This window comes from Alosa alosa, chromosome 1 (assembly GCF_017589495.1).
Source record: "Alosa alosa isolate M-15738 ecotype Scorff River chromosome 1, AALO_Geno_1.1, whole genome shotgun sequence".
Lineage (NCBI taxonomy): Eukaryota > Metazoa > Chordata > Actinopteri > Clupeiformes > Clupeidae > Alosa > Alosa alosa.
In genome coordinates, this window is record NC_063189.1 from 30,699,936 (window position 1) to 30,713,388 (window position 13,453).

Here is a 13,453-nt window from a genome sequence, read left to right on the forward strand (position 1 = left end):
TTGCAATTCCTCACTCGGAGCAATAATCCGTGAGGAATTAACCGATACATAGCCGGAATACAAATATTCAGCTCGGGGCTGAATTCGGCTTTCCCACCCCAGCAAGGATGGGACGATCTTATCAAGACGTCTCACCTCCCAGCTCACTGACTCAAAGTTAAATGTTTCTCTTCACCTGGACATGAAAGAGCAGCCTCTATCTCACGTTCTAGAGAGTAAAGCTTTAAGCAAACTGTGCATTCTTTTCAAAAGCAGACTACTTAAGATTTCTGTCGAGCGTTGCCGCGAAATGCCTTATCTTAATCACACCACTCGTACTCTCTCTCGATAGTCAACACTGCAGACTTCTCAAGGCTTCCTGCTGGACAGGTGTTTGTTTTTGTGAGGCATGGGTGGTTAGCCCAGTGGTGGCTGTTTTGACACTGGTATTTTATGAGCACACCTGCCTTATTATTTAAGACTTGTGCAGACAACTAATCCATGAGATTTCATCATCAAAAAGTGTTTTATAGATTTTCTTTCGTTAAGTGAAGGAAACATAAACCATATCTGACTCATTTCCACTACCATGGAGGAGGGGGAAATGTATTCGTGAAATCAGTTGTGTTCCTTCATGGTGCGTGTGTATGCAGTAGTAGGCTACCTCCGAGCTCCATCCATATTCCCAGTAGCCTTGACCAGGCTGGCTAACTCGCATTATGAAGTACATTCACGTATCCATGTGCTCCCCGAGCACCCACAAACTTTGACCAAGAGGTGAGGTTAATGACCCACGCAATCAATTTAGTTGTTTTATTTTCTGCTCTTCTTCTTTTATTTATAATACACAACCTCTGAAACGGTGGGCATACAGAGCGTACCATTTACTAGCTCATTTAGGTGCCTATCGCAGACGCCCAGAGACACAGCAGTTAGCTCCTGACACCTGCTTACTCATAGTTTCTGTTATTTATCGATATGGACTGATTTCCCTTCTGTATTCACCTATAAAAATAGATTTGGAACACCTTAAATCTCTCTCTCTCTCTTTCTCTTTCACGTTGTGTGTGTGTGTGTGCACATGTGTGTGAATGAAGACAATTAATTGTGAGCACATCCAGCTTTGTATTCCCTTTTACTTGTGATTAAATGCATTTCACCTTGAAGCATCTTCTTTTTGAAAGGATACTATTTTTGTTACAGTTCTTCTTTTGTTGTTATTGTTCTCTTGGCAGTAAGTCATATGCTCCCTTGTCCTTGCCTTGGGAGAGAAGGGCCTTCTAATGTGTACACTCATAAAGTTAATCACCTCACGTAGTCCATCAATCCTCCCCGCTGTGCAGTCATCCTCCTCCCTCTCGGTCTGCTCAGGTTCCTGTCCAACACGTCGTTCAGCGGCGCCACGGGCCCCGTGGAGGTGGACCGGGCCCTGTCCCGCATACTGCCCGCCCAGCGGTTCCATGTGTGGAGCCTGCAGCGCGACGCCGTGGGCCAGCCCTCCTGGGTTACGGTGGCGCAGTGGCAGGGCGGGCAGCTGCGGGTGGACGAGCAGGGCCTGTGGCCGGGTGGCGGCAGGAGGCCGCAGGAGAGCGGCGGGGGGTCCGGCGTCCGGCCCAGGGGCAGGTGGAGGGCAGGCCTGCCGGTGGCCGGGAGCCGCGTGCGGGTGGTGACGCTGGTCGAGCACCCTTTTGTGTTCACGCGGGAGGTGGACGACGAGGGACAGTGCCCCGCCGGACAGCTGTGCCTGGACCCCCACACCAACAGCTCGGACCTGCTCAACATCATGTTCCGTGAGCTGGCCCAGGCCAACAGCAGCGGCAGCGGTGGTGGGCCCACTGGAGGTGTCGGCGGTAGCGCTGGTGGACCCTCCCTGACCTCCGACTACCGCAAGTGCTGCTACGGCTACTGCATCGACTTGCTAGAGAAGCTTGCCGAGGACATGAACTTCGAGTTCGACCTCTACATCGTGGGTGACGGCAAGTATGGCGCCAGGAAGGGCGGCGACTGGACGGGCCTGGTGGGCGACCTCCTGAACGGCGTGACCGACATGGCCGTCACCTCCTTCAGCATCAACTCGGCGCGCAGCCGTGTCATCGACTTCACCAGCCCCTTCTTCTCCACCAGCCTGGGCATCCTGGTGCGCAGCAAGGACACGGCCGCACCCATCGGCGCCTTCATGTGGCCACTGCACTGGTCCATGTGGGTGGGCATCTTCGTGGCGCTGCACATCACCGCACTCTTCCTCACGCTCTACGAGTGGAACAGCCCCTTCGGCATGACGCCGCATGGGCGAAACCGTCGCCGGGTCTTCTCCTACTCGTCGGCGCTCAACCTGTGCTACGCCATCCTGTTCGGCCGCGTCGTGGCCAGCAAGACGCCCAAGTGCTGGACGGGACGCTTCCTCATGAACCTGTGGGCCATCTTCTGCCTGCTGGTGCTGTCCAGCTACACGGCCAACCTGGCCGCCGTCATGGTCGGCGAGAAGACCTTCGAGGAAGTCTCCGGGATTCACGACGCAAAGGTGAGTCACAGTCTCGGTCAAGCAGCAGGATCAGGGAACAAAGCAATCTCCGACTTGAGAAAGCGTACAAGCACCAGTATGCTAGCCGTACAGGTTGAGTTAACTTACATTTCAAAGAGTTTGCAAGTTACTTTTCAGCCTGCGCCTTGTGTTGTGAAGTCAATCAGTCAATGGCACTGCAGGGATAACTCTCAAAGTTAAGGTACCCTCAGAGATTCCATCACAGTTGAATCCGAGGTCATATACCATAGTCTCTTCCGTTGCTTTGTGCTTATCAGACACTACAGACAACTCCTACTGGTGCAGCTTACTGTCTGCCATCTGCATCTGTTTTGTGTGTGTGTGTGTCTGTGTGTGTGTTCATGGGTCTTTGTCTGCGTGTATGTTTGTGTTGTGTGTGTGTGTGTGTGTGTGTGTGTGTGTGTGTGTGTGTATGTGTATGTGTCTTTGACTGTGTCTGTGCCTATGTATTTCTGTTTGTGAATGTGTGTGTCTGCATCTGTGTGTGTGTGTCTTTGTTTCTATATGAGTGTCTGATTGTGTGTGCATATGTCTGTGTGTGTGTGTGTGTGTGCATATGTCTGTGTGTGTGTGTGTGTATGTGTGTGTGTGTGTGTGTGTGTGTGTGTGTGTGTGTGTTCTGATGATCCTCTCGTCTGCAGCTCCATCACCCGTCTCTGGGGTTCCGCTTCGGGACGGTACGGGAGAGCAGCGCGGAGGACTACATGAAGAAGAGCTTCCCCGAGATGCACGAGTACATGCGGCGTTTCAATATGCCCACCACGCCCGACGGAGTGGCTACACTCAAGTAAGAGAGCTGAGCGCCGGATCCTCACCGTGGGGGTTGTTTGTGTGGCGGCGCGGACGTGCCTGGAGTCTCTGTGTGTGTTTGTTCGCAGATGCAAAAAGAGGGTTTTTACAGCTTAAAATCTTGCTGCCGCTAGCAAGTGAGATTTATTGTGAGTCTGTGTGCGTGTGTTTGTGTGTGTGTGTGTGTGTGTGTGTGTCTGTGTGTCTGTGTGTGTGTGTGCGCACTCGCATGTGTTTGCATGTGTATTTGTGTGGAACAGGGATCATCTTTTTGCAGTTTATTCTGGATACTTCCGGAATGGTGTAAAAGCAAACAGCTGACAAACAAACAAACAAACAAACAGCATATATATTCTTTCCTACAGTCCCTTCTCTCCCTCATCAAACACCTCAGCGCGTCTAAATGAGAACGCCAGTGGCAAACGGAGCGCCTGCTGTCTTAACAGTGTGTTAAAGGAATCACATTTCCAGCTTAGTAAGACACTGACACTCTCCGCAGGAAAAAAAGGCGCGTCGTAATCCCTCACCCAAAGCAGGATGCCCGCGCCTTTGTGCGAGAGGCATAAGTCCCGTCTGGCTGTAGTGGCAGGCTGATTGCGTGGCTGTGCCATGTTTATATTATGGCTGTGGGCCCCGCAGCCTTGAGCTTAAGTTCCTGATCTAAGTAAACAGAGCCCCGTAAAGAAGACCTGAATTAAAACAGAGATGCTCCGCTCGTGGGCAGAGACATACACCGACACCACCAAACATAAATTACACCCCACGCCGGGTGACGGGACGAGCATGATGCTGCAGATTCTTTTCTTCCCTTGCTGGGGTAGAGTTAGGGTCTTTTATGTTGGATGGCCAGAGGGGTGGACATGGTGCTGTTGTTTGAGGGAGGAATGGATATTGTTGTCCACGCTGTTTTTCTCTTCATAAATGATTCATCAAGAGTTTTGTAGTCGGTCCTTGGTTATGAAGCACTCTTTCTGTCTTTCATCCATCCTCTCTCCCCCCTCTCTCTCTCTCCTTTTCTGTATCCCACCCTCCTGCTGTCCTTTTCTCTCCCCCATCACTTCATCTCTCTCCTCTCTCCTCCTACCCATTGCTGAGAGTTCGGAGGCAAGAGCCCACTCAAAAGAGCAAGGCGCACGGAGGCAGTGACCCCAAAATCCTCCAAAATCTCTGTGGGCGGCCAGAGGTGCTGTCCAGAGGAGACAGATGGATCTCAGACTCACATGCACACCACACACACACACAACCACACACTGAGAGAGAGAGAGAGAGAGAGAGAGAGAGAGAGAGAGAGAGAGAGACCTCTATGTACAAGTCTTTGTTGCCATTTTTTAGACATCTTGCTGTACTGGTAGTCAGGCTTTGAATAGGTTTTGTGGGGGAAATGCTTGGTTGGCTGACATCATGTTAAATACCCTTTTGCTCTGCTGGCTCATGAGGACAATTTCATGTCACCACAAGACACAAGCTGTGTGTTAATCCATCAGTTTTCAAAAGAGGGAAGCATATTGGCAAGCAAATTGATGGTGTCCCCTCAGGTCTGCTCCGTGTAAAAAGGTGCTGTGTTATCAGTCTTAGCGGATAATGACCAGCTCCAACTCAGCTCAGATCCTGGATGGATAATTAAGAATGAACAGAAGGGACATTTGACGGTTTCATTAATGGGCTTACTTGTGATCCTGCTCTTGAATATAGCATATTTTAAATTAGAATAGACTCTCAATGAGCATGGGTAGGGGATTGGGGAAATCTATCTTGGTTGCCTGTACGGAGCAGGTGATTAAATTACACTGTATCTATATCATTCTCCTCAATAAGCAATCGTAATCCTCCCTGTGTGTGTGTGTGTGTGTGTGATGCTGCACTGAATTAGGATTAGTTGTGCATTTTTTCCCCTTGTTATTATGTAAGACATGTAATGCTGTTGAGACATCCTCGATGACGGACACACACCATTCATTACACTAAAAATAGACACCCCTTTCTGTTACAGTAGAGTATCCTACATTTGATGACCACTTTCTTATTCTTTCGTTTTCTTTTCCTGTATGGCGAAGCAGCAAGAGGATGCACTATATTAGAATTTTATGGAGGCCGTCACGTACAGTAATCCGCGCATGTTATTCCCGACGACCTTTACCCCTGGCCGGCACCCCAGTGGGGAATCAGCGGGCGCTCCGTCTCCCCCATCAGCCCCCTGGGCGCCACTAATCCCAGAGGAGAACTGATCAGCTGACAGCGGCGCGCTAATAAGCAACCTTGGCACGGAGTTCACACCATCCGCCGCAGACCGCCCACTCCTTTACCCTCCGTGGGGTGACCGGCTCCTCCTCTATTGCTTTGGTTCATTTTGAGGATTACCAGTCCGTCCGTAAGCCCATAACTGCTGAGAAGGACATGAGAAGGCAGGACATGAGGCATGATAGGAAAAATGTGAAATTCTATAATGGTCAGGCCACACTGGATCCACTCATTTACTGCATAGAGCACTGTGCCGTGATTAACTATATGATGTGTTTTTCACTGTACGGTGATATGATGTGTTTTTCACTGTGCAGTGATTAACTATATGTGTTTTTCACTGTGCAGTGAATGAGTTTATGTCTCAAATGCTGCAGGGGAAACTGACTGACATTTCTGCCTGAAAATTAGTAATTTGATATATAAATGTATAATATGCAGCCGTAGAATATTCAAATATGTGGTTTATTTTGTAAATCAAAAGATTCCACCTTTGGTTTTATGTACTGTATGTGGTGGTGGTGGGATGGCTTAGACATGTGGTTATGGTTGAATATGGCCGTGAAATTAAATTGCAACTCTTGGCAGAATATTTTGTGTGTGTGTGTGTGTGTGTGTGTGTGTGTGTGTGTGTGTGTGTGTGTGTGTGTCTGTCTGTCTGTCTGTCTGTGTGTGTGTGTGTGTGTGTGTGTGTGTGTGTGTGTGTGTGTCTGTGTGTGCATGCGTGCACGTGCATGATAATGTCTGGCATGTGTCTCACCCCTCTGCCATGCGTGTTCAAGGACAGATCCTCCTCAGCTGGATGCCTTCATCATGGACAAGGCTCTTCTGGATTACGAAGTGTCCATCGACGCCGACTGCAAACTGCTCACGGTGGGCAAGCCATTCGCTATTGAAGGCGAGTATTCCACACCACCCTCCGGTGTGCTATCTCCATTATACACGTCACATCCTGATGTTTATCTGTTGTCTCGCTGCTATCTCATTCATGTGTCCTTCAGAAAGTAATTTAATCTGCTTTGATCTTTTAACTTTGAAATTTGATCTGAGACTCGTGCGGTTGTGTTGTGCTGCTGCTGCTTTTGCTTCTTCTGCGGCTGCTTGCAGTGGGTCAATATTTCTCCTGGTATGCCTGTCTCACGTGAGACGCACTCTTAATGGGCCGTAACTGAGAAGGAGAGGTGGGCATATCCATCCACCTAAACCTGGGCATTACCCCAGTTCAAAGTCTCCTCCAATCTTTGTTTCCTGTGAAATAAATATTTGAGGTAAGGAGCTTTGGAGCTGACCTCCATAATGTTGTAATCCTTCCCTAAAAAGCCATCATCCGCCTCCCGACACAAGCCGCTTTAGAAGGGGAAAAGTGAGGAAGAATTTCTCTGAGTTACTCGACTGCTTCCAATCTGTGCGAGATATCCCCACGTGTGTTTGTGAGGATTTTCCGCCAGCACCCCTGCCCTTCAAATCTCTCCCCTCTGCTGAGCTGTATTATCAACTAATCTCCTTCAACCTCGAGCTGTCACAGGGCCTTTGGAGGTGCCAAATGGAACCACACACTGGTGCGCTCAAAACTTCCAGGTGCTCTGTGGAAAACATTAAAGACAAGCAGCTGGAATAACGTTTCAGTGCAGACGTTTTCCCTGAATTTCCTGCATTTCACCATTGCATGGGCATTTATTGATTCATTCATTACTTCACCTATTTGTGAATCGTATCACATATTCACTCATTCATTGTTCACGTTGAATGTAAAAATAGCATTGGCACCTGAGAGGACTTTTTTGCTTCCCAGTATTGAGATTGTGAACTCGTGGACACAAATGAAATGTAGGTTTCTAATCACTGACCGTTGCAGCTGTCATTCCCCCGTCATTCCCACTGAATAGATATAATAAAGTCAAAAAATAAAAACAGTCTCCACTGTCCACACTCCGAGGGGACTCTTTGTTGTTGAGGTCCATTAACTCTGTGCAGTGGTAGATAACAGAGAGTGGATGTAATGACTGAACAGTAGCCAACAGGCTGCTGCAAACTTTGAGATAAGATTGAGGGCTGGCGGAGTCGGAGTCGGAGTGCCGCGCACAACGCACGCCTGTCCTCACAAAGACAAAAGGGCTTGGCTCTGCCGACACTCACACTGAGGGGAGAATCCCCTCATCGACTCTTATTGTTTTATGGGCTCTATGCAGTTTATGACTGCTCAGATACACTCCATTAAGATTATTACACTGAGAGCCCAGGACGCCATCGCTCTGCCACAACCTCTCTCCACACACCCACCACTCTCCAACCAACCCAAAATGACTTTGAGTGAGTGAGTGTGTGTGTGTGTGTGTGTGTGTGTGTGTGTGTGTGTGTGTGTGTGTGTGTGTGTGTGTGTGTTTGTGTGTGTGTGGGTAGTTTTGTGTTCAGTGTGACAGCCGTCACACCCAGCGGTCCAGACTCAATCAGGATGCGGCGTGTGTCTTTGTCAGTGCTGGCTGGGTTGCCGTGAGTGATGCAAGGGTTCACCCCTGCGAGTGCCATTGCTCTTTGATGAAATCCGTGGACGTCAGAGCGCGCCGCTCATCCCTCTCTCCGCTCTGAAGGCCTCAGAGTGACAGACATATGCTGCTCGCCATCACACGTCACACTGACGAGCTCCAGATTCATGCTCATGCTTTTGGCCAGAGGATGTTCAACATATCAATACGGCTGCCACCATCCATAACGCCCCCACACACACACACACAAACACATAGCCTGGCGGGCCATCCTATATCATTGAAATGTATAGTCTGGAATCGAATCATTCACCTGCTTATTCCAAGGGGCGGGCAGAGAATTGTCTTTCAAACTGCCTAGGCATGCAATAGGCCAGCGCCCATCGACCATATCCATTATCCGATCGGCAAAGCGGCAAATACATCCTTCTTGAAAGGAATGACTTAAGTGCATTGTGTTGCTCTACTTTCAAAGAAAAGCACAAGTCCAACTCCTCCAAAGTTGACACCAACGCCGATTCAAACAACCGCTCTTCGTTCGCCATAGCCACCTTCCTTGTTGTTCACCGTCGCAGGATGTCGTTATCCTGTTAAGCCCATGTAAGACTCTCTAACGAAATAGGCTGTGATTGGAGAACATCCACGGTGTTAAGCCAATAGAAATTCCTATGGTTCGATACTAGACGTACAGGCTGAGCAAATTAATTTGCCGCCGCTAGGGTGCATCTAGATTTCTAGGCTAACACACACACACTCCGGTGCTCTCGTCACACCCCGCATATAAGAAATAAAGCAAGACTTTCTGGCTCCAAATTCATCATCGTCGTTACACTAAAAATCTTGGCACCCATAAGCACTGTAGTGAAAAGACATCCATTACCGTAACTTTCCATTAAGAGCAATCTGCAGACGTTGCCTCGGCAGGCTGGAGGATGATTGGACTCGGTCAGACTCTGTCACATCACGGCTCCTGTGTGTGTGTGTGTGTGTGTGTGTGCGTTTCCTGTTCCAGGCTACGGGATTGGCCTGCCCCAGAACTCTCCTCTGACCCGCAACGTCTCCGAGTATGTCAGCCGCTACAAGTCTGACGGCTACATGGACATGCTGCACGACAAGTGGTACAAAGTAGTCCCATGTGGGAAGAGGGTCTTCGCTGTGACAGAGGTGAGCCATCGTTCCACCTGCAAGCGACTCTGTGTGTGTGTGTGTGTGTGTGTGTGTGTGTGTGTGTGTGTGTGTGTGTGTGTGTGTGTGTGTGTGTGTGTGTCTGTGTCTGTGTCTGTATCTGTGTGTCTGTGTCTCTGTGTGTGTGTGTGTGTGTGTGTGTGTGTGTGTGTGTGTGTGTGTGTGTGTATGTGTGTGTGTCTGTGTCTGTGTCTGTATGTGTGTGTGTGTGTGTGTGTGTGTGTGTGTGTGTGTGTGTGTATGTGTGTGTGTGTCATGTGCAGCCATGTGTGTAAGTTTAATGCCTGTCATAAGGTAGCAGAAAAATGACAGCTGCTCCACCTGTTTGTGTATGTGTGTGTGTGTGTGTGTGTGTGTGTGTGTGTGTGTTTGTTGATGTTTCGATTTTGTGATATGGAAGATGGCAACCACCAACAGAATCATTCTCTCCACAGTACGAGACGCAACTTCCTCACCTACAGCAGGAAACCAGTTAAAAGCAGGTGTTACTTATTGAGCTATTTCCAGATGCTCTCTATCTCTCTCTCTGTCTCTCTCTCTCTCTCGCTCTCTATCTATTCTGTGCTGCCACTGTCACCAGTGTCAGCGTACGGAGACATACACCTCCACTGTGGAGGAGGATCTGATGGCTGAGCTGAATGGGTGGGTGGCCGACGACAAGCCTGCACCTCCTCCATTAACCAGCCTCCTTTTGAGTGGGTGTGTTTGGGGAGACGAGACGTGTCCCGTGGTGTGATTGCCATGTCATCAAGAGCGGCCCTGTGTATTCATCATCCATTCTCATTCTCCCGGGATGTCAGGTGGACCGACTCACACCTGCCGCCGCGAGTCACTGAGTCCAGAACAAATGGAGCCCATCAGGGGAAATGGAGTTCCCAGTTGAGTCCATCAATCCCACACGCCGCCTCTAAAACAATGCGACACTGTGTCCAACACACCGGCTTTCATGAACTCCGGAATGAATTGTTCTCTGCAGCTGATAAAACAATGCCGCCGTTTTTTTCCACACCCAGCCACTGTCTGACAGCTGGAACTTGATGTGTCTTGTTTCCACACTGTTGCTTTTCCGTCTTGACTTTGGGTCTCTACAGACTATCATGGGTGGAAAAAATGGAGGGCCAAAAAAAAAAAACTGTTAACAGTTTGCAAAACAGTATTTATATGCAAGGAAGTAGACTCTGCATGGCATTGATAAGCCTTTCGGCATAGCTGTCTGGTTGGTGACACATTCTCCGTAGAAAAAAATAATTAATCTGTTTTGGTAGTTTTAATTCGGCTCCGTGTACCGTCTCCAAACGCCGGCTGGAAATGCCGACAGCCTCACTTTGTCTGTCGTCTGCATGAAGGATGTTTCCCTTTTTTCCAGCGGCTCCTTCCATTTTCATTTAAGGAATAAAGGGAAATTAGTGAAGGGCATCCCACAGACACTGGAGCTCTCCCTGTCTATGGATGAAAGCCAGCTTGAAGACTCAAGCAAACACAGAGAGCCTGCAGAAGATGCTTCAAAGACTCCACTGATATACCGTCTCAAGTCTTGCAAAGATTTGGCCAATATGGATGAGTGAGAGCAACCCTAAAAGCCAATAAAGTTCAGGGAACAGCCAAAGTGTGCACTCGTGTGTGTGTGTGTGTGTGTGTGTGTGTGTGTGTGTGTGTGTGTGTGTGTGTGTGTGTGTGTGTCTGTGTGTGTGTGTGTGTGTGTGTGTGTGTGTGTGTGTGTGTGTGTGTGTGTGTATGTGTGTGTGTGTCATGTGCAGCCATGTGTGTAAGTTTAATGCCTGTCATAAGGTAGCAGAAAATGACAGCTGCTCCACCTGTTTGTGTATGTGTGTGTGTGTGTGTGTGTGTGTGTGTGTGTGTTTGTTGATGTTTTTTTGTGATATGGAAGATGGCAACCACCAACAGAATCATTCTCTCCACAGTACGAGACGCAACTTCCTCACCTACAGCAGGAAACCAGTTAAAAGCAGGTGTTACTTATTGAGCTATTTCCAGATGCTCTCTATCTCTCTCTGTCTCTCTCTCTCTCTCGCTCTCTATCTATTCTGTGCTGCCACTGTCACCAGTGTCAGCGTACGGAGACATACACCTCCACTGTGGAGGAGGATCTGATGGCTGAGCTGAATGGGTGGGTGGCCGACGACAAGCCTGCACCTCCTCCATTAACCAGCCTCCTTTTGAGTGGGTGTGTTTGGGGAGACGAGACGTGTCCCGTGGTGTGATTGCCATGTCATCAAGAGCGGCCCTGTGTATTCATCATCCATTCTCATTCTCCAGGGATGTCAGGTGGACCGACTCACACCTGCCGCCGCGAGTCACTGAGTCCAGAACAAATGGAGCCCATCAGGGGAAATGGAGTTCCCAGTTGAGTCCATCAATCCCACACGCCGCCTCTAAAACAATGCGACACTGTGTCCAACACACCGGCTTTCATGAACTCCGGAATGAATTGTTCTCTGCAGCTGATAAAACAATGCCGCCGTTTTTTTCCACACCCAGCCACTGTCTGACAGCTGGAACTTGATGTGTCTTGTTTCCACACTGTTGCTTTTCCGTCTTGACTTTGGGTCTCTACAGACTATCATGGGTGGAAAAATGGAGGCCAAAAAAAAAAAAACTGTTAACAGTTTGCAAAACAGTATTTATATGCAAGGAAGTAGACTCTGCATGGCATTGATAAGCCTTTCGGCATAGCTGTCTGGTTGGTGACACATTCTCCGTAGAAAAAAATAATTAATCTGTTTTGGTAGTTTTAATTCGGCTCCGTACCGCCTCAAACGCCCGGCTGGAAATGCCGACAGCCTCACTTTGTCTGTCGTCTGCATGAAGGATGTTTCCCTTTTTTCCAGCGGCTCCTTCCATCTTCATTTAAGGAATAAAGGGAAATTAGTGAAGGGCATCCCACAGACACTGGAGCTCTCCCTGTCTATGGATGAAAGCCAGCTTGAAGACTCAAGCAAACACAGAGAGCCTGCAGAAGATGCTTCAAAGACTCCACTGATATACCGTCTCAAGTCTTGCAAAGATTTGGCCAATATGGATGAGTGAGAGCAACCCTAAAAGCCAATAAAGTTCAGGGAACAGCCAAAGTGTGCACTCGTGTGTGTGTGTGTGTGTGTGTGTGTGTGTGTGTGTGTGTGTGTGTGTGTGTGTGTGTGTGTGTGTGTGTGTACCGTATTTAAAAGGGACCAGTGGAGAGGAGAGGAGCAGGAGATTTGTATATTTCTTTCCTCCCCTTTCGAGAGAGAGAGAATGAGAGTGAGAGAGAGAGAGCGAGAGAGAGAGACAGACAGAGAGGGAGAGTGAGGGAGAGAGTGTGTGTGTGTGTGTGTGTGGAGCAGCCAGCGCGGGACCCAGAGTCCGGGGCCGGCATCACGTGGATGAGCTATCGCACACTGCAGTGCGCACTGAATCTCTCCCGGCATCCCCATGGCCTGTCACAGGTTTGACAGCGCTTGGCAGCCACTGGACTGGCCGCCGTTAAACAGCACTGCAGGGTGTTTTTCGGGGTGAGAACTAGATGGGGCCAGTAGCTTCGTGTGTTTGGATTCTGTCACATCCCTCGTCCACACCGGACGCACCAGCTTACTCCTGGGCTTACGAATTGGCATCAGTGATTTGAATAAGAAAAAAGAGGAGGGAAAAAACAGAGAAATGTGGCTTGGAAACGGATGTTTTAATATAGTTCACTACACACACAGCCGAGCCTGGACAGAGAGACAGCGGTTACATTTATAGCATGGGGGAATGTTGGAATGGCTTTTTCAGGGAAACATGTGGATACCCATAGCAATTTCATTATAGCAAGACATTGGCGAAAAATTGGACACGTATATTCCACACCAGACGCTATCAACGTTTGATCGATTTACAAGATGAAACCAATGAGGTTTCTGCTCTCTGTCACTGAGTGGCCCCATGTATACAAAGCAGCGGGAGGGGTGTGGGGCAGTTGGATATTTTTCGCTCTGTGTCGCCGCAATAGCAGCATGACTTTAATTTCAATTAGCGAGGCCACGCTTTTTGTCAAATTGTGATTAGTTCTAGTCAGCAGGATCCCTCCTCCTTCTCCCCAAACCCCTTCAGATAAAGCCACTCTGGAAGAAGATGGATTCTTCCAGATGTCGATGCGCTCCCCCTCCCCCACCGCATACCTTCAGTGCAGACATAACCAGTGGAGATGGCTCTCTGGAGCCCTGGCCCGCCACTTCCTCTGCCTCTCTGCTCCAGGACCTTC

General features: G+C 49.0%; 1 protein-coding gene across 1 annotated transcript in view; it reads left to right on the forward strand.

Moving 5' to 3' along the window:
- The window catches only part of grin3ba (glutamate receptor, ionotropic, N-methyl-D-aspartate 3Ba), a 36,759-nt gene that overhangs the window by 18,434 nt on the left and 4,872 nt on the right, over positions 1 to 13,453 (forward strand). The window contains 4 exon segments of the mRNA XM_048252012.1: positions 1,351 to 2,500; positions 3,163 to 3,308; positions 6,331 to 6,446; positions 9,044 to 9,195. Of these exon segments, the coding sequence (XP_048107969.1) occupies positions 1,351 to 2,500; positions 3,163 to 3,308; positions 6,331 to 6,446; positions 9,044 to 9,195 (1,564 nt within the window).